Genomic DNA, 21,587 nt, shown 5'->3' on the forward strand with positions numbered 1-21,587 from the left:
ATCATGTGTGTAAATACCTCAGAGACTGACATCAGGCAGTGTTGGCACTAAAATATCTTTTTTTATTATTATTATTATTTAATGTTATATTAAAGTTTTCCAACAGACAAAACTTTAAAAAGTCTTTGATACCAAAGTCCTGGACCATAAGCAGCCGATCACAATACAACAATGTTTTTGTCTGTTTTTCACTAATGCTTTGGGTTTTAAAAAAACATTTTCTTTTACACTATAGGTCTTTCATTATGAATTAGAGCAACAACCAGTATGTATACGGTAATAATAATAAAAAGAACAAACAAGACAGGAAGAAAAACGGGTGAAATATTTGAAAAGATGAGAATAAATGTCGTTTGTTTATGAGAAGCAAAAAGAGCTGACAATTCTGACAATTCTAAAATGAGATGAGTTTTTACAAACAGCTACAAAAATACCCTTTTTGGTCTGTATAATTGATTGATCTGTCAAAGTTTGTGTAGTATTAGGAAATAAAATCCCCTGAAGTAAATAAGTGTTTATTTAATAACCTTGTTCATTTATTTAATATTGAATAAAATGGCTTTCCATAGTCAGGTTTTTAAATCTGGGACACACTTTTTTTTTAAGCAAAGATGATTATATAAGCACATTTTTACACCTCAGTAGGTGTTTTAGATTTTGAAGGATTTAATCATTTTTAAATTGAAGTTGTAAATTCTTGTCTGAGATGAGGCTGTTTTCTGACAAAATGAGTTTACAAATGAAAAAAATTGAAGCAAACCAAAACATTTCATAAATTACATCTGTTATATTTTGTTAAATTTACTCATATATTTGGTTTCTGATCAAATATATATGTATGTATATAATACTACCTAAAAAATAAAAACAATCAGTATTAAAAATAATTGGTGATGCTCTGATTATTATGTAATTGGACACTATTTTGCCTCCCAACAGTCAAACAGTCTCATCATCAGCTTTATTCACATGTTACGTCACAGAGGCACGGCTCTGTATTATAGGCACTAATGTGACTCCATACGTTCATACCCTGCCGTTATATATGACCGTGTGCAAGGTGGGAGGAGCTTATCCAGCGGGGCGGGGCTCGTTCTCAGCAGCCATTGGTGCACCTCCGGCCCTCTCCGTCTTCATCTGCTCCTGCACGCCACACGGAGTCCAGTCCAGTTCAGCTCTCCGCCTCCCAGTACAACCAGCAAAAGAGCATCATGGCGCTGACCAACGACCCCAACTACAAGAAGCTGGAGCAGTGGTATAAAGCTGAGGCCGGCGGGCTCAACATGAGGGACATGTTCGACTCCGACAAGGACAGATTCAACAAATTCAGGTTGGAGGAAGGAGACACTCTGATGATGAAGATGATGATGAGGGGAGGGAAGGTGGGCGTGATGCAGTTTGACAGACACAAACAGTTACAGTCTGTTCTGTCTGTAGTTCTCAGCTGTAATTATTCATACAACACACGTCTGTCCGCTCAGTCTTCACATAGTTTTATTCCGTGTATTTGCCCTTTAACAGCGCACATTTAACGAATCTTCCTCGTCTTGAGTTACAAGGTCACCGCCTCACATCAGCTCCTGTCTGCTCTCATGTCCTACCTGGACACCTCACAGCTGTTTAATCTCCACATCTGCTCAGACATGTCCGTCAGTTTCTACCGTTTGTTGGTCGTAAATCGATTAAAAGGTCTCGGAACCGCTGAATAAAGCTGTCACGTCTGCACTGTAACCCCAGACCGGCGACATCTCGCGAGAGTTATCATTCTAACCCAGACCTTTTTCTAACCTCAATCAGGTGTTTTGTGCTCTAAAACATTATAGAGGATTTTAACTACAGCGTTGTCACGTTATAAAACACAATTAATTTTAAACCTGAACAGTAAATAACCAACCAGTATAAATCTCGCGAGAGTTTCGCAACTCTAGGCTTCCTTTCTAGACACGTCCGAACTAAATCACCTAGCTAATATTAGCTGGTTTGGTAATGTCACAGCATCCATTATCGGACAGCCAAGCTAGACCTGGTTCGATTTCCGTGTAACAGGTTGTTCTTTCTAAACGTTTAAAATGTTCAATAAAATATCGACTGACAATGAACTAACCGTTTATGTCGCTATTTTAGTCTTACGTCATAGAAATGTTACTGGACAAGGAGCCAGAAATGCACGAAATCATCTTTTATCACCAGATCCATGTGCTCTCCGGTGAAATATGACGCCAAACTCCCTTAAAGAAATATGACATTTAAAAAATTCCGTACTTGTTCGTGAAAAGAGATAACTCTAGAAACACAATATAAAAGGCGTCAAATGTTGATAGTCCTCTTGACAATTCGGCATATACATAATCCATGAACAAACGGTATTTCTTTACAAACTTGATTTATTTTGTTGCCTCAACTCGTCACCAGCCCCCGCTGGTAAACGGCACTATTTCAGTGGGAATGAGAGGAGAACAGTGTTAAATTTTAGGATTTCCCACTGAAATGAGTGATAATTGGTGGTTTAGAAACACACCGAATGAAACATCGACTCATTGTTAATTTACCGTCGATGTGTGTGACGGTATTTGAGGAGTTTCTTTAGCTCCCATCACGTTAGCTACGCTATTTTAGTGCTAATTAATGAATAAATCCGCATGAAATCACCTTTTATCATCAGTTTACTGTTTATTCACCTGAAGCCCACTGTTCACTGACTGTTTTAACACATTTTAATGGTTCGACATGTTGAAGAATAATCTGTTTATAATGTTTAATAAGTGTTAAACACGATAATTAACATGTCTATGTCAAGGAAGCTAAAGTAAAGCTAATAGATCAAACTTTGATTTGAATTGTTACTGCTGCTATCATGCTAAAGTCTCCTGTTAGCAACTCAGTGCTAGCTGTCCGATAATGGACGCTACATGTTCTAAACAGTTCTGCCGCGTTCTGTCAGAACCTCAGCAGTTAGACAGTGAATTCACGTCATTCACATTCTAAACTCGTTAATCAGGATCAAAGTGAATCTGATTTAAACGTGAACATCATGTAAACGCGTCTGTCTCTCATGAAGCTGCCATGTTGGAGACTGCAGTGTGTACGTGCCCTGTGACACACACACACACACACACACACACACACACACACACACACACACACACATTCTGCTACAGGGAGGAGATTCATTCATCTGTTAAAGAGGAAAAAAAGTAAAATGTAAAAAATAAGAATGATAATAATATTACAATGACATCCGTAAAGATGCACCTGATTGGTCTTATTTGAAACAAAATGCAGCAGGGACACGCCCAGCAGAGCTGCAATGATTAGCCGATTGAGGATTAATTTGATAATTGATTAATTCAGTCACATATTGTCAAGTTCCAGCTTCTTAAATGTGAGGATTTGCTGCTTTTCTTTCTCATTTCTGACAATAAATAGTCTTTGTGTTTTTGAGAAAGAAAGAAGACATTTGAAGACGTCACTGTAGAACAGAATGGAAAATATGATGAGAACTTTTCACAGTTATGTTTGTGGTTTTTGCAAATAAATTGCAGCAACAAGTGAAAATTGAAAAAAAGTTTACTTGGATATAAACAGAAGAAAGAACACTGTTTTTCAGAATAAGCTACTTAAATGATGCATCTACTGTTAAAATAATTAGCGATTTATTTTTAAAATAATTGGCTATTATTATTGTTATTATTATTATTATTATTATTATTATTATTAGTAGTAGTAGTAGTAGTTTTATTTTTCGTTAATTGATTCATTAACTAATTGCCTCAGCCTGACTGTATATTTCTCTTTTGTCTCTTGCACTTTTGTAAATGTTTTTTTTCTTTCTTTTCTTTGTTTGTGATGAATCAATTCATTTTTAATCTGTAACTCTAATCAATAAATAATCACAATCACCATCACACGTTGCCAGAGGTGTGAAGCAGCAGCTGCTGCTGCTGGAGGTGTTTTTATTGTCTGCAACTCAAACATGTCAATTTATTGACATGATTAAAAACAGCAGGGCAGCAGCCCATAATATTTATTCATTTTATTTATTTATTCACATGCAAATTTATTTGACAGCGACCACGTATGATGTTTTATCCAGAGATGCAGCTAAAAGTCACTGGACACAAAACAAACTGCACATACAGGACATATAACAGGTGTTATATGTCCTGTTCACTGTGTACACAGTCACATGATGCATACAGTATTTACAGAACAGCTGTTTGATCAGTTCATAACTGTTCATGAAATTAAAATGAAAGTTTACATTATTGACTTTACTTTAATCGCCTTTTTACCATCATGGAAAAAAAGAATAATAGTCAGAGGGAGTTTTGACCTGGGATGGAAACTATTAACAAACAGTTTATTGATTATAAAAACTGCAGATTAATTTATTGTTGATGGAGTCAAACTGAGCCTTAACAACAACGACGAAGCAGGAAGTTTCACTCATCCTGTTTCTGCATCTCTGAGGGAATGAAATGTTTATGATGAAAGGAAAGTTGCTGTAATTTTTTGTCATGATATTGAGACTGTCGACATTTGTTGCCTTTTATCGTGTGTTTCTACAGTTTTGTGTTTTTACGGACATACGGGAAATTGTTAAAATATCATATCTCTTCAGATTAAATCAAACTGCTGATATGTAGATATTAGATATATGTAGATATAATATTGTGTCAGAACTACAGAAACACAAAACAAAACTCCAATGCACTTTGTTTTAAAACGGTTACGATGCGTTTACTGTCACGGCCCAGTCATGTTGAACGTGTCTCTGTCTGTGTGTGTCTGACAGCACAACCCTGCAGACAGACGATGGAGACATCCTGCTCGACTTCTCCAAGAATCTTATCAACCAGGAAGTGCTGGACATGCTGCTCGCCATGGTAACACACACACACACACACACACACACACACACACACACACACACACACACACACACACACACACACACAGAGTGCTGTATCTGGATCTGTCTCCTCTAATCAACATTAAGCCTCTCAGCTGATTGTAACTCAGCATGAGCTCCTCCTCAATCCAATCTTAAGTGAAGATGGTCGTCCTGCCAGATGTTCATCAGCTGTGACACTCCGCTGCAGATGAGCTGTGGTCACAGGTGAGCTGTGGTCACAGGTGAGCTGTGGTCACAGGTGAGCTGTGGTCACAGGTGAGGGTGGGGCCATACCTGCCAACCTTGAGACCTCAAAAACAGGGAGGATTTGAAACAAAAAAATGAGTTTCAGAGATGTTTTGGCGACTTTTTTAAGAATGAAAACAACAATCGTAAGGACACTGTACAGCCTTTTATAGTCTATGTTAAATACTTTTCATTTTACTTTAAATTCTTGAGAAAGAAGACCGAATAATTCTCCCCTCTGACAGAAACTTGCATAAATCTCTGGCATAATAATAGTATTATTAATAATAATAGTCATCAGTTTTCTTTCATTCAAACTATCAGTGAGAGAAATCGTTATGTTTTCTTGTCTTATGTCTTTTGTTACATCTTTTTTGTCTCGTTATGTCTTTCCTTTTTTGTCTTGTTACATCTTTTTTATCTCATATTTCTTTCTCTGGTTGTCTTTCATGTTGAAATCGAACCACCTGTGTTTCTGTGCTGGTGACAAAATGTTATAAATAAACAATAATTGAACATTAAATCGATGAATTGATCCAGGTGGATGTATCGTTACTTGGAGCTCTGGTCGTGTTGTAACCTGCACAGTGATGAAAGTCTCTGACTGACAGTTGCTTCATCGTCTCTTCCACTCTTCACTTCCTCTTCACCATCATGCCTGAATGTTTCCTGAATGTTCCCGACATGCAGGAAACGGTGATCATTATTTCAGTCAGTGAGTGTTTGGAGACCAGCTGTAACAATGGTTTTTATTCAGAGTCCTCACAGAGAGAACACGTTCTCCTTCTCGTCTGTCTGGTCGGTCAGGACCGATTTCTTCCTCTTCAGATAAAAAACGAGCTCTGACCTGAACCGTTGCTCAAAGACACAATGAAACAGGAAGATTTCCACACTTTATTTTGAAAGAGAAACTCATATCTGAGCTCCAATCAGAGCTCAGAGAGCTGCTATTGTTCCACCGTGTTGTGTTCACATCTGTGGGAATGTGGAAACATGGCAAACACTACTTCCCCCTCACTCTGCAGACTGATGAAGAAATGTACATTCACACACTGTGATAATGTGTTCATGTGTCTCTGATATGATCCTGATATGTTCCACGTTCTTCTGTCATGTTCTCAGGCCAAGTCGAGGGGAGTGGAGGAGGCCAGAGAGAAGATGTTCTCTGGAGAGAAAATCAACTTCACCGAGGTACAAAAACACTTTCAACACAAGTTCAAACTAGATTCCAAAACAACTGAAAAAATGAAAATAAAAACAAAATGCAGAAATGTTTCCTCCATATTCCTCTGAATACAGAACAAAGACAAAGATATTAAATGTTCACACTGATAAATATACAGTTGTTTTGTTCTCATTAAGAAGGTTCAGGAGCAACAAAAGACTGTGAAAGTTGTGGAACGCTCCAAAAACAGCTGTTTGGAACGTTCCACAGGTTAACAGGTGAGTTGGTAACAGGATCATGATTGGCTATTAAAGGTCTTAAAGGGTTACCACTTTGTGAAAAACTGCAAAAGTCCAACAGTTTAAGATTCTTCAAAATACAATGCTTTTCATTTACAAAATAAAATACTGTTTTTGAAAATAAAATTTCATTTTCAAAATGAAACAGTGCTTTTCAAAATAAAATAACATGATCCTGTCACAACACAATGACTGGATATTTACACAAATTAATAAAGTTGATCAGCTTGAACATTAAATATCTGGTCTCTGTGCTGAATTCAACTCAATATAGGAGGAAATGTGTTTGCAAATCATTTCAAGAGAAACAGTCAGTCAGTGAACCCACCACAGAAGAAGAGAATAAATGTTTTTATGTGCAAAATGAAAATGTTTGTAATAACATGAGGATGGAAACACAGGAAACTAAACTAAACAGACATGTTTTGTTTGTTTGACTGAGAACGTCACATTTTCACAGTAATTAATGTTACTTTTTATTATTATTTTTTAATTCAACTGGTTTGTCAGTTACCAAACCAGTTGTGGATAAACTGACCTCAATACAGGAAAATGTCTCCACTGGTTATCATATCATTAGTTCTACAAATCTGAAAAACTTTGTTCTTGTTCCAGAAACAAACTCTGTATCTTTCTTAAAGGTCCAGTGCGGCAGGTTTGAGGAGATTTATTGTCACAAATGTAAAATAATATTCATCTGCATGTTTTCATTAGTTGATAATCAGAATTATTAGTTTCGCAGCTGCTGTAGATTCTGTTGCAGGCTTGGAAGGGGAGAGTGAGACAATCTGCAAGTTCACCATGTGCACACACACACACACACACACACACACACACACACACACACACAGAGAGAGAGGTCATGATGCAATGCATTGTGTAACAGCCTCCTCAGTGACTCTGCAGTTTGTGCAGACACACACACACACACACACACACACACACACACACACACACACACATACGATCAGTCAGAGTGTCAAGTGAAAATAAAATGCAAGGATTTTTAAAATAAAATGCAATGCAATGCTTTGAAAATAACATTCCTCTTCAAAGTAAAATGCAGTGCTTTTCAAAATAAGATTTTCAAAATAAAATGCAGTGCTTTTCATTTTCAAAATTAAATACAGTGCTTTTCAAAGTAAAAACAATCTGGTGTGTGTGTGTGTGTGTGTGTGTGTGTGTGTGTGTGTGTGTGTGTAGGGTCGTGCTGTGCTCCATGTTGCTCTGCGTAATCGCTCCAACACGCCCATCATGGTGGACGGTACAGACGTGATGCCGGAGGTGAACCGAGTGCTGGACAAGATGAAGGCCTTCTGTCACGTATGTACACTCTGTCTGTCTGTCTCTGTCTGTCTCTCTGTCTCTCTCTCCCTCTGTCCTTCTTGATGTTTTGCTGTCTCTCGTCCACAGAGAGTCCGTAGCGGTGAGTGGAAAGGTTTCAGTGGAAAAAGCATCACTGACGTGGTCAACATCGGCATTGGAGGCTCTGACCTGGTGAGTCGGTTTTATTTTATTTTATTTTGTCCTGCTGTGATGTCATCAGAGTGTGACAACACATGATTGGCACTGCAAAAATTAGTGAGAAAACATCTTCTGACAGTGTCTGCGATTTAACTGTGTTGGTGTTGCGTTCAGGGCCCTCTGACAGTGTCTGCGATTTAACTGTGTGTTGGTGTTGCGTTCAGGGCCCTCTGATGGTGACGGAGGCTCTAAAGCCGTATTCAGCTGGTGGACCGAATGTTTGGTTTGTCTCAAACATCGATGGGACTCATCTCGCCAAGACACTCGCTCAGCTCAACGCTGAGACCACGCTGTTCATCATTGCCTCCAAGGTACATGCACACACACACACACACACACACACACACACACACACACACACACACAATTTTATTTCTGTTCTTTATCTTCATATTTACACATTTACTGTTTCTCGTTTTTTCAAGATTAATTCTTTTTTATGGCGTCATGTGACAGTCATGTGACCTCTGTGTGTGTTTCAGTGATGTTATTTAACTATTGTGCTGTTTTGTTTTTCGTTTTTTTTTTTTTTTTTTTGTCCTCAGACATTCACCACGCAGGAAACCATCACCAACGCCGAGTCTGCCAGGGATTGGTTCCTCCAGACAGCCAATGATGTGAGTCGATTTGTTCAATGGCTGCTGGAGAACGGAGAGAGAACAAACTGATCAATAAGTGATCTGATAAACTGTACTGCTTCATTCCACAGAAACATGTTTATATTATTTAGTTTGTTTATGTTTCTGTTGTTAGATGTTTATATTTAGACCATCGTCATGCTAACGTTAGGTTTTCTGTGCCTTTTTTTTTTTGCTATTTTTATGCTATTTTTTATGCTACCTTTAATTTATGCTAACAGTAGGTTTTTTATGCCAACATAAGTATTTATGCTAACATAAGTTAGTTCATGCTAATATATTTTTTTCTTCTAATGTTTTTTATACTAATGTTAGTTTTAAATGCTAATATTAGGGTTTTTTCATGCTAACGTAGTATGAAACTCCCCTAATATTAGCATTTTAAACTAACATTAGCACAAAAACATAAGTGTTTTATGCTAATATTAGTTTTTATATTAATGTTTATGTATTTAATTAATGATTCTGTTATCAGATGTTTATATTTACACTGTTGTTGTCACATGTCCTTCATCATCATCCTCATCATGTTTCCTCTCTTCTTCTTCTCCTCCACAGAAATCTGCTGTCGCCAAACATTTCGTTGCGCTGTCCACCAACGCTGTGAGTGGATTTTTAAATTTAAACTGAGTCTGTGTCTGAATATTTGGGTTGTTGTGAAACATTAAATAATATTTAATTTAACAGCTAATAACTCAAATATATGAAGTTTCATGAATAACACCTCTTTCTTCTCTTCTTCCTCCTTTTCAGGCCAAAGTGAAGGATTTTGGCATCGACACAGAGAACATGTTTGAGTTCTGGGATGTAAGTTTAGTTCATTATGTTGTTGTTGATGCCGATTATTGATTATTAGGCTGATATTGATGATGAGTCCTGTTCTGACTGTAGGATGTAGAAATAAAACGATAACAAAACACACTGACGAATTCAGACAAGGAACCACAGCTGATCACATGATCACTCACTTCGTTTTTTTTAAGTGTTAATATTAGCTTTTAACGCTAACATTAGCTTTTAATATACATTTTGGTTTACGCTAACATTCTATTTGAGTGCTAATGTTTTTTTTTATGCTAACATTAGGTTGATGCTAATGTTAGGTTTTCATGCAAGCATAAGTGTTGTCGGCTAACGTTATTATTTATTAAAATGCTAATGTTAGGTTTTCAGCCTAACATGAGGTTTGTGCTGATGACCATGCTAACCTTAGTATTTTATATTAACAGAAGGTTTTCATGCTAATATTAGTGTTTTATATTAACATAATTGTTTTGTGCTAATGTTAGTTTTAAATGCTAATATTGGGGGAGGGGGTTAACATAAGCATAACATAAGCGCTTTTTGCTGAGCTTAGTTTTTATGCTAATGGTAAATTAAATGCTAATACTTTACTAACCTTTACATTGGTGCTTTTTCATGCTAATGTTAAGTTTTTATGCCACTGTTAGTTTTAAATACTAATATTAGGGTTTTAATGCTAATATTAGTTTTTTATGCTAATGTTAATTTTAAATGCTAATATTAGGTGTTTTTTTTATGATAACATTATGTTTTTTTGCTAATGTTAGATCGATGATAAGGTTTAAACATCAGAGAAACTTCACACAGTGTTTGGGTTTGTTTGTTTGTTGTTTAACGTATCTGAGTCTAAGATATTTACCTTATTAACAATCTGCTACTGAAATATAAAAACTAACTCAAACTTTGGAAACACAACCTGAACATCTGTACAGACCAGACTGTAAACAAAGATGGCCGCCACGTCTCCTCTTCCTCCCTCTGGACAGAACTGACACTAAAATGTCCACCAAAAAATGAAGAAGCTGAAATCACAGAATTTTGACTTAAAATGAATCATCAATTAATTGATAGTCTTACAATGACAATTAATTTAATATTTGATTAATAGTCGAAACATTTACTCGACCTGTCATGTCCCATCTGCTAACATCGAGGGGGCGGGGTTTATGACCTATGCTGCAGCCAGCCAGCAGGGGGTCACATGGCGTCCATCTTTATAAACAGTCAGTGGTTCAGACTGATGGCGGGTTGTGTTGATGCTCTGCCTGTGCTCTGATTGGTGGAGTGATGTGTGATGTCATGTTTGCTCGTCCTCAGTGGGTCGGAGGTCGTTACTCACTGTGGTCGGCCATCGGTTTGTCCATCGCTCTGCACGTAGGTACGTCTGCTGTCGTGACCTTTAACCTTTACTGAACCCTCACACAGGCCGGGCCGGTATTGATCATTATTATTATTATTGATTGAAATACAATATTGATGAAAAGTTTAAGCTGAATCAGCAAAGTTTTTCAGCATTTCTTTATTGCTAATGTTAGTTTACATGCTACTTTTAGTGTTTTATGCTAATGTTATGCTAGCATTAGCGTTAAGTGCAACATATTTTATATTTTATAACATTTTTTAATGCTAACGTTCTTTTAAAAAAAAGTTTTATAAAATGTTTATCCTGCTAATAATTCCCATTTTTACTAAATGTAACAGTAATCCGATGTCTATGATGGAATAGTTACTTTTTTGTATCTAGATTACATAACCCTGCTACATGTAATCCATTACTCCCCACTTGTTTTTTGATTTGGTATCATTAATAACAATAATGTTATTAATTTGTGTCTTTGTTATCATCTCATCATTTTGTTTTTCTTAATTCTATGTTGGCATGCAGCCACTGATCATTTTCATTATTGATTAACCTGCTGGTTATTTTAATAGATACGCTGATTGATTGTTGATACACCGATCAATCATTTTATCTGTAAAATGTCAGAAAACGGTGAAAAACATTTAATAAACCTTAAATCTTCAGATTAAAGAGTCTGAAAGCAGAATTTTGTTTGAGAAATGACTCCAAATGATTTATTGGTTCTCAGAATAGTTGGCGATTATTTTTCCTGCCAATTGATGAATTGATTATTGAACTAATTGTTGCAGCTCTGATGTCATGTTGGATATTTTCATTCATCTCTGTGTTTCTCTGAAATCTTCTGAACTTTATTTTCTTCTGTTTCAGGCTTTGAGAACTTCGAGCAGCTTCTCTCAGGAGCTCACTGGATGGTAGGAGAACATTTGTTTCTTTGTTATCAGCTGTTTCTTCATGTTTGAGAACACGTTCTGTTTGAGAACTGTTGAGTTCATGGAACATTCAAGTCAATATTGACAGCATTTTTCTGTCAATTCAGGAGCTTGAAACTGTAAATGATTATTGATTCAAAGTATTAAAACAAAGTTAAGTCAAATAAAATAAACTTTTTCTACTTTAGTTTATTTTTTTCATTTATATTTTTATGTTATAAAAGCTCAGAGTGTAAAATGGAGCTGAAAATTAAGCTAAATATCTGTAGTGTGATGGCATTTTAATTTAGTTAAAAAATGATTTTATAAAATTAATATCAAAAAAGTATCATTCAGTAACCAGTATTCAGAATTTCCTGCCGTATTAATAAAGTTTTGTTATTTTATTTAAAGTTAAATCCAGACATTCAGTTTCTGTTTATTTAAATGAATTATATCATTAGATGTTGTTGTTATATTATTGCTGGAAAAAGCTGAAAATATGTGATGATAATAAATAATAAGATAAATAATCATCACATCTTTATTTTACATTAATTTAAATGTGAACCTGCAGAAACTAAAATGAAACAGAAGCGTGAAACACTGTTAGTATTAAAATCTAATGTTAGTATAAAAACTTGTTTTATTATTTTTCCCTACAAACATGAACTATCATCCTCATTGTCCTCGTCTCTCGTTTCCAGGACAACCATTTCCGCACCGCCCCCCTGCAGCAGAACGTCCCCGTCCTGCTCGCTGTTCTCGGCGTCTGGTACATCAACTTCTTCCAGGCGGAGACTCACGCCATGTTGCCCTACGACCAGTACATGCACCGCTTCGCCGCCTACTTCCAACAGGTCAGTGGGGGGGAGGGTGGGGTCAGGTGGACCATCTGATCAAGGGGAGGAGTCGAGACTGAACACGCTGACATCTACTTACATTTTACTGATATTTATTTACAGTTTATTTGATACACAAACATTACACAGGAAACGGATGTTTTCAGGTGACAAATATTTTCTGAAACTGTTTGATGTTTTCAGTGAGCTGAAACTCTTTTGGATTTATACTAGAATTTAGAACTAAAACTAAAGATTATTTGAATAATTGATTAATCTGACCATTTATGTCTTGTTTCAGTTAAAACATGAGCTAGCAAAAAAGTCAACAAAACTATACATGATTTGTTAACTAGCTAAATTCATTTCTGTCAGATTTTTATTCTGCTGATGATGTCATTAATGATGTCATATAAACCTGTATCCAGATTTACTGTGTGTGTGTGTGTGTGTGTGTGTGTTTGGTCGTCAGGGCGACATGGAGTCCAACGGGAAGTACATCACCAAAGATGGCACCCGTGTCAACTACCACACCGGACCAATCGTGTGGGGCGAGCCCGGGACCAACGGACAGCACGCCTTCTACCAGCTCATCCACCAAGGTGACATCACAACACCACTCGGCTACCATCATGATCAATAATCAATAATCAGTCAATAATCTCAGCACTGATCGGTCAACTGACTCTTTGTCTTCTCATCAGGAACTCGAATGATTCCAGCTGACTTCCTCATTCCTGCTCAGTCTCAGCATCCAATCAGAGACAACCTGCATCACAAGGTAACACCCCCTCTCCTGCTGTCACACTTCCTGTTCAGTCACATGACACGTTCACCTGCACAGAAACACCTGAGTTACAGGTGGAACATGACACTTCAGCTGTTCTCACATCTGTTTGACACATCTGGACCGTTAGAACCACTGCAGATTCTCCTCTAGAACAGCTCATCAATACCAAAAAATTACCAATCATCATTATTATTGTTACTGTCTGCCTAAAACTGTCTTATCAATAAAGATTAAAAAGACCAAAAATAATCTTAAAGAAAGTGTTGTTGGAACTGATCGAATAATTTTTCAGCTGCTCAGTGTCTCTTAACAAAATGTTACTTTGTTTGCTTAACTAAAGTAACATTTTGTTAAAAAGTTACTTTGATCGCTAGCTAGCTAAAACATTAACAAAGCATTACACTGATTGATAACTAGCTTAGAAGTTAACAAACTGTTACTTTGTATGCTGACTAGCTAAAAAATAACAAAATGTTACGCTGTTTACTAGCTAGCTAAAAAATAACAAAGTGTTACGCTGTTTACTAGCTAGCTAAAAAATAACAAAATGTTACGCTGTTTGCTAGCTAGCTAAAAAATAACAAAATGTTACGCTGTTTGCTAGCTAGCTGAAAGGTCATTTGTGTGTTTCAGATCCTGGTGGCGAACTTCTTGGCTCAGACTGAGGCTCTGATGAAAGGAAAAACTCCGGACGAGGCTCGTAAGGAGCTGGAGGCCGGAGGACTGAAGGGAGACGCTCTGGATAAGCTGCTGCCACACAAAGTAATCAGATTACTCCCCTCAGGACTCCTGTGGTTTTTAAAGATGAAAGTGAAAATCCTCTGATCATGTCATCGTGTTTCCCTTCAAAGGTTTTCGAGGGAAACAAGCCGAGTAACTCCATCGTTTTCAAGAAGCTGACTCCGTTCATACTGGGAGCTCTGGTTGGTGAGTACGGGGAAACTTCACCTGCTGGTTCCCAACCTGTGGCTTCTGGCCCTACTGGGGGTCGCCAAAGTTATACTCAGGGTCACAAGGTCATCCTGATTTTCAAGCTGCAAGAAAACTTAAAATGAAAACCCAAACTGTTTAAGAAGAAGACAGAAGCACAACATGAGCATCAGTGAGTCGTTGACTTCACAACCAGGCAGGAAAAATTCATGTTCTCTAAAGTTTACCTGATTATTTAAACTTTTAAATAAACATTAGAGGATCAGAACACGAAGTTCTGTTCACACAGACTTAACTGTCAGCAAACAACCTCGACCTGCAGTACAAAAGTACCACAGGTGGGAAGTAACTAAGTACAAATACTTAGTCATTGTACTTATGAAGAATTTTTAGGTGTCTGTATTTTTATTGAATATTTATTTTTCTGCCTACTTATGTTACTTTATTTTTAATACAGGATGCCAACAACGTAACACAAGACAGTTGTTCTGTTTTCTTATTATCATTCTTATTCTTATTCTTATTCTTATTCTTATTATTATGCATTGATTATTGATTATAATATGACATATCCATAAAATGTGTCAGTTTACTCATCACAAGGTTTGTAGCCTCATTTTTAATCCATAAACTTTGATAACTGGTGTGTTTTTGTTTGTTTGTTTCCAGCCATGTACGAACACAAGATCTTCGTTCAGGGCGTCATGTGGAACATCAACAGCTACGATCAGTGGGGGTGAGTCACTCGGCTGAAAACGCTCCACTCAGCGGTTCACTTACTCACTTTCCTCACAGCTTTCTGCCAAGTCAGGAGCAACATTATTAGTCTGAAACGTTGTGTTGATGATTTCACTGAGTTAGAAAGAAAGAAATAACAGTTCAGTCATCGTGTGAAAGTTAATCCAGGATTAGAGTTTGAACCCAAACAAGGTTTAAAATGAGTCAATGAGAATTTAAATATAACATTGTTTGCTAGCTCGCTAAAAAGTTATATTATTTTGTTTGCTAGCTACCTACAAGGTTAAAATATTACATTGTTTAGTAACTAGCTGAAAAGGTAAAAGGTAACCAATTTTTGCTATCAAGCTAAAAAGTTAAAATGTTACATTGTTTGCTAGCTAGCTAAAAATCTGAAATGTTACTTTGCTAAGTTTGCTAAGTAGCTAAAAAGTTAACAAAATGGTACATTGTTGTCTAGCTAAAAGTTTAAAACATTATTTTTGTGGCTAACTAGCTAAAAAAATTAAAACATTACATTGTTTGCTAGCTAGCTAAAAAGGTAAAATGTTTCTTTGTTCCCTAACTAGCTAAAATGTTACATTATTTGCTAACTAGTTAAAAAATTGCTGCAAGATAATTTAAAGTTGAACCCTGATATATTATTTAATTCAGTTTAAAAATGAATCCAGCCTAAAACCAAACAGGCTGAATTTCAGGTGTGAAGAAGAAGTTTGTGGTGATGTCACTGAATTACTTCCTGTTTCCTGTCGGCAGCGTTGAACTCGGGAAGCAGCTGGCGAAGAAGATCGAACCTGAGTTGAAGGACGACTCTGAGGTCAGCTCCCACGACTCGTCCACCAACGGACTCATCAACTTCCTGAAGAAAAACTTCGCCTGAACCCTCCACCTTCGTCACACCTTCTCCTCTTCCTCCTCCTCCTCGTCTGCTGGATCCTCCCACCACGTAGTCCACCGTCTCCCTCATTGGCTGAAGTTGTGTGACCCGCGAGAATGAGCACTTTATGTTTGTTGATGTGAGACCTCACATGTAGACGTGTTTGACCTGAAAACAGAAAATGTATCTGTTGCTTTTATTGTGGGAGACAAAGAGAAACGTGCAGATATTACTGTAGACAGCACTGACTTTCAAAATAAAAGTCCTGTTTGTCACTCAGTCCTGGTGTCTGCTTCTTCTGATTAAAAGTTCAAAAAAGTTTGTGCACAAAGAAACATTCAGTTCAACAAAACTGTCCCTGTTTCTGTTACGTATAATAACTGATGATTAACTTTGTCAGAAGTCTGTTAACATGTCGCTCAGCTGCAGCTGCTCCGTTTCTACGTCTCGTTTTGTTCAACAAAGAAAAAACACATTTCACATTTGAGAAGCTGGAACCAGGAAATGTTTGTTTACATTAATCAATTATCAAAATAGCTAAACGATAAAGATGCATAATTTACTGACTAGTTAAAATAGCTAAAACATTATTCACTAGCGAAAAAGTTACATTGTTTGCAAGTTAGCTAACAAGTTAACAAAACATTGCATTGACTGCCAGCTAGCTAAAAAGTTCACACTTAACAGTTTGCTAGTTAGCCGAAAAGCTAAAACATTAATTGTTTTGCTAGATAGCTAAGAAGTTAACAAAATGTTGCATTGTTAACCAAATGTTACTGGCTGGTTAGGTAACTGGCTTAAAGGTTAACATCTTACATTGTTTGCTCGTTAGCTAAAAAGTTGATGTTAAATTTTTAGTTCGATTGCTAAACAGTGGAAATGTTACACTGTTTGCTAGTTAGCTAAACAATAAAACATTAAAATCTTTTTCACTTTATTCTCAGCATCTGACTTCATTCTTAAAAAGTTAATATTAAATAATTTCCTCGTCTCTTTTTCTCCATAATTTTTCTGACAGTAGTTCACACAGTGACCTCCGGTGTCATTAGTAACAATAATTCTCTCAAAATCCTACAGAGTACCATTAAGTAGAGTAGTGGAGTAAATGTACTTAGTTACTTTTTGGTGTCTCCTGCTGGATTAAAGGATTAAAGCAGAAACCAACTGATGTTTGTGATCTTTATCATCAGCGTGTTGTTTTTCTTCATGGCAACAGCAGCACATACCTGTGCAGGTGAGTCAGAGGGCGGGGCTGCAGGTGTTTCAGGTCACACACACATCACACTCAAGTGACCAAGAAACACACACGCAAACACTCCTGTCAGAGATGGACTGCACTTCCTGTTTCTGTGTCGTCGCTGCAGCTCTTCTCTTCTTCTCTGGACTCTGGAGGGTTAAACAGGATTGTGGAGCTGCGGGATCCTGGACCTCTGCTGTCGGGGCTGTCGGGGCCCTTGTTGGGGCCCTTGTCGGGGCCCTTGGGGCCTCTCTGTATCTCTCTGTTCCTCCAGTCGTCTGTGGGGCGACGCTCCTCATCTGCAGCTTCATCCTGATCCGAGTGACCAACAGGACGGATGATCTGCTGCCGGTGGAGAGCCGAGCGGTGCTGCTCACAGGTGAGACTGAACACAAACAAACATCATTAAATTAAATTAAAATTTGCTGCCCCCATGTGGACAAAAATTGTATTGTTTCCATGGTAACAACCACAATTAAAAACTAAAATAAATCTAAATAAAAATTTCTTTGTGAAAATGTAAACACAGGGATCAGGATTAACCTGTTATGATGTCACTGTAGCAGCTTTAAGTCCAACATTTAAAATCTGACTGAAGGAAAAGTTTAAAATCTTCTCTCATCATATCTTAAACCAAATGGAATTAACAGCCCTCTTAGCCCGGGGCTAACAGCCCTCTTAGCCCGGGGCTAACAGCCCTCTTAGCCCGGGGCTAACAGCCTTCCTAGCTTGGGGCTAAGTCCAGTGTAAACAGCTTTTTCTGAAGTTTAGTTTCTTTGTTGTCATAAAAGTTCTGCTCGCCGTCCTGACAACATTTCTGATACTGAGTTTGGATTCAAGGTGAAACTAATCGTGCAGATCTGCGTTATCGTCTTCGTCTCTGGAGACATGTTGGCGTCTCCGCCTCACTGACCATCACTCTGCTCAGACAGGAAAAACAAGAAAAGGAGGTAAAAAGAGGAACAACTGCTGCAGGTCTTTATGCAGCACCTTCACATGTTAATATGTGAAACAATCAGCTGGTTTAACTCTGAAAAATACATCAGTGACTCACAGCAGCAGGTGTGTTTGAAGAGCACACACACATTTTACACTCCGATGATGTCATTAAAGTGTTAGTTCATCCAAAAAATGAACTTTCCCTCAGTGTCTCCTCCGCTGAAGTGAACCAGTTTTAAAATATAAAAAAAAGAACACAAAAAAACACAAAATGTCTCCATATGTCTCCATCTCCATCCAGCGGGTCACAGGCTAAAAACATGGTGGAAATGGCGTCTTTTTGGGTAAAATGTTAATATTGCAGCTTACGGACGCTTGGATCACAGCACAGTATGGAGACATTTTGTGTCTTTTTTTGTGTTTTTACATTTTAAAACTGGTCGCCGTTTACTTCAGTTGTTCTTCAGTTGATCTTCATCCATCCTCACATCAGAACAGGGGGGACGAGACACTGAGTGACATTTCATTTTTTAGTGAATGATCACTTTAAACATCCAGATTAAAGGGGCCATCTGCAGTTTTTCACCACAGGTGGTGCTGTTTGTCTGTTCTGCTGTGAGGTTGTGACTCAGGTTTCGGTCGGGCGCTGGCCGAGCGGCTCAGTGAACTGGGACTGACAGTGTTTGCTGGTGTTCTGGATGTGAACGGGGCCGGAGCCCAGCGGCTCAGAGAAATGGGACGTGAAAACCTGCGGGTCCTGCAGCTCGATGTGACCGACGGCTCCCAGATCGAGACCGTACACCGCTACATCTGCACACAGGTGACCCACACAGGTAAGGTGACACATACAGGTGTTAAACTCACTTTTTATATTTGCTCCGGTGGACCAATCAGACGTCTTCCCTGCAGGTCTGTGGGGTCTGGTGAATAACGCAGGAGTCCTCTGCTGCCCCGCGGACGCAGAGCTCCAGCCGATGGCGGTGTACAGACGCTGCATGGATGTGAACTTCCTGGCTGCGGTGAAGATGTGTCAGGTGTTCCTCCCTCTGCTGCGGAGGTCCAGAGGACGCATCGTCAACGTGTCCAGCTTGGCAGGTACGTCCCACCACAGAGACATGAGACAGAACATCAGAACACGTCAGACATGTTTTACTTTCATCATGAAAGAAACTCTGATCACAAAAAGCTGAACGTCGTGTAAAATGCAAATAAAACCAGAAAGCAACTGTTTGACTTGTATTCAGCTGAATTCAGAACAAAGTCAAGATATTCAATGTTCAAAATGAGAAACTTTATAGTTTTTTTTACAGTCATTCTGAATTTGATGTCTCTTTGACGTTGTCTGGATGGCAGTGAATCAGACGTAACAAGATGAAACATGACAGAAAAAAACAACGAAAGACATAAAAAGATGAAAAACGTAACAAAAAATATGTAAAAGATGCAACAAGACAAAAGAATGACATAACACAATGAAAAAAGACGTAACAAGACAAAAAAGCTGATGTATCTCAGAGGTAAAGAGGCTCCTGTCCCAACACAATGACTGTATATTAACAAAATCAATAAAGTTGATCAGTTTTAACATTAAATATCTGGTCTGTGTGTTGGATTCAACTGGATGTCAGTTGGAAAGTTTGTGCCAATCATTGCATTCTGTTTTTATTTGCCTTTTACTCTACGTTCAAAGACACACAGAGGATTGTGGTGAATTGTGTGTTTTGTGGCAGCCGCTGTGGACTGACTGTGTATGATCACATGACTCCTGCAGGTGAGGTGCCGATGCAGATGTTTGGTTCGTACGGAGCCTCAAAGGCGGCGCTGAGCATGTTCTCGAGGACGATGAGGCTGGAGTTGTCTGTGTGGGGCGTCAAAGTGTCTCTAATCCATCCAGCAGCCTTCAGAACAAGTAGGTCCTGTTGTGTCTTTTTGAATCTTCTCTAATCTTCTGTCTTACTTTACATGCAGCACTTTGAATTTCCTTATTTTCATCACCGTTATAGAAGCCAAATATCAACCAAACTCCATTCAGAAAATCAGTCATTTTAGTTGACAGAACAGAGGAGTTGTTGGTCTGCTGCCTCCATCTGTTAGTGTTTGTGTTACTGTGTGACTTTGTTGTTTTAAAGGGTTCTTTCAGATTCACTGAAGTCTCACAGTAACACAAACACACTTAAGGCCCCTACACGTGATCAGCAGTAAAAACGCTTTGCGCTGCCCGTCCCATTATTTTCCTGTGGAGAGAGCGGTGGTGCCTGCCCTCGGCGTGGCGCAGATCTGATCCGAGCGGTGCGTCACGCCATGCGTAGATGGAGGCAGCAGTCGACCAACAACTCCTGAACTCCTGAGCTAAAATCACTGATTTTCTGAATGGAGTTTGGTTGGTTTGTAGAGTGATGTTTGTTTTATATACTGTGAGAATGAACCGCATCAGAGTTAACTGCAATAAATGAACTACAAATTTTTTTTTTTAATCTTTATATTTCAGATATCTTCGGTAACCGTGACGACGCCACTCGTTACAGAGACGAGATCCTGGCAGCCGTCTCCTCTGAAGCCAGAGAGGATTATGGGGAGGCGTACATCTCGTCTCTCCCCAGCAGTTTGTCCAAAATGTCCCAGCAGACACCGCAGGATTTGTCTCCTGTGGTGGACGACATGTGTCACGCTCTGCTGTCACCTCGTCCCAAACCCGTGTACACGCCCGGACAGATGGCGTGGCTGCTGCCGTGCCTCCACCGCTGCTGTCCCACCGCCGTGTTCGACGCCATCATCACGACCCTCCTGAGAGACACCGACCGCCGACCAGCAGGACTCAGCAGGAGCTGAAGCGGCTCATGGGAGAATAATGTGAAGTTTTTCAGAGCGTTGAGTTTTGGATTAAACAGTTTTTCAGAACAAATTTGCCTCATCAGCTTTTTAAAGAACAATTTTTAAAACTGTATTTATTTTCGCACATAAGTGACTGTGCTATTATACTGCTGCTTTTTTTCTGTATACATCTGATTTATTTTATAAATACATAAATATATGTAAAAAATAAATGATACAAAATAAAAATGGTTATCATTATTTTATATTTCATTATTTGTCTTTTGTATTTTCTTATTCTTTAACAAATGTTTTCTTTTTTTATGGCTCCAGAAAGAACCGACATGATCTTAATGAAAACAACAAAATAAGAATCTTCTGATGTAAATCCTTAAAAAAACAAAACTCATTTTAACTTGTTTGTGTTATTGTGACTTAATGTTAGTTCAGATTCACTGAAGTCTGAAAACTTGAACAAAGAAAAATGAGACGGAACAAAAAAACAAAACGTAAAAGACATAACAAGACAAAGCAGACGTGGACACCAACAGATGGAGGACAACCTGTCCCGTGTTCTGTGAG

General features: G+C 38.2%; 2 protein-coding genes across 2 annotated transcripts; both read left to right on the plus strand.

Annotated features, from left to right (window-relative positions):
• The first annotated feature begins 1,118 nt into the window (after positions 1 to 1,118).
• gpia (glucose-6-phosphate isomerase a) lies at positions 1,119 to 16,297 on the plus strand. Its single transcript, XM_084733648.1, has 18 exons — positions 1,119 to 1,330; positions 4,796 to 4,886; positions 6,263 to 6,331; positions 7,808 to 7,927; positions 8,018 to 8,101; positions 8,293 to 8,439; positions 8,674 to 8,745; positions 9,325 to 9,369; positions 9,520 to 9,573; positions 10,888 to 10,948; positions 11,801 to 11,844; positions 12,549 to 12,701; positions 13,156 to 13,285; positions 13,388 to 13,464; positions 14,107 to 14,235; positions 14,325 to 14,400; positions 15,073 to 15,139; positions 15,898 to 16,297. The coding sequence occupies exons 1-18, from the start codon at positions 1,212 to 1,214 to the stop codon at positions 16,019 to 16,021; spliced, it is 1,662 nt and encodes a 553-aa protein (XP_084589774.1). The 5' UTR covers positions 1,119 to 1,211; the 3' UTR covers positions 16,022 to 16,297.
• A 672-nt stretch (positions 16,298 to 16,969) lies between these two features.
• hsd17b2 (hydroxysteroid (17-beta) dehydrogenase 2) lies at positions 16,970 to 21,028 on the plus strand. Its single transcript, XM_084734085.1, has 5 exons — positions 16,970 to 17,634; positions 18,815 to 19,027; positions 19,104 to 19,289; positions 19,966 to 20,103; positions 20,683 to 21,028. Exons 1-5 carry the CDS (start codon positions 17,346 to 17,348, stop codon positions 21,021 to 21,023), a joined length of 1,167 nt encoding a protein of 388 aa, XP_084590211.1. The 5' UTR covers positions 16,970 to 17,345; the 3' UTR covers positions 21,024 to 21,028.
• The last annotated feature ends 559 nt before the right edge of the window (positions 21,029 to 21,587 follow it).

This window comes from Lutjanus erythropterus, chromosome 13 (assembly GCF_056507025.1).
Source record: "Lutjanus erythropterus isolate fLutEry1 chromosome 13, fLutEry1.hap2, whole genome shotgun sequence".
NCBI classification, from domain to species: Eukaryota; Metazoa; Chordata; class Actinopteri; order Lutjaniformes; family Lutjanidae; genus Lutjanus; species Lutjanus erythropterus.

Coding starts and splice junctions, on each gene's coding strand:
- hsd17b2 (XM_084734085.1), top strand. CDS start 17,346: ATGGACTGCACTTCCTGTTTCTGTGTCGTCGCTGCAGCTCTTCTCTTC. Junction 17,635..18,814: donor CCGAGCGGTGCTGCTCACAG/GTGAGACTGAAC, acceptor TTCTGCTGTGAG/GTTGTGACTCAGGTTTCGGT. Junction 19,028..19,103: donor CACACAGGTGACCCACACAG/GTAAGGTGACAC, acceptor TCTTCCCTGCAG/GTCTGTGGGGTCTGGTGAAT.
- gpia (XM_084733648.1), top strand. CDS start 1,212: ATGGCGCTGACCAACGACCCCAACTACAAGAAGCTGGAGCAGTGGTAT. Junction 1,331..4,795: donor GACAGATTCAACAAATTCAG/GTTGGAGGAAGG, acceptor TGTGTCTGACAG/CACAACCCTGCAGACAGACG. Junction 8,102..8,292: donor GCATTGGAGGCTCTGACCTG/GTGAGTCGGTTT, acceptor TGTTGCGTTCAG/GGCCCTCTGATGGTGACGGA.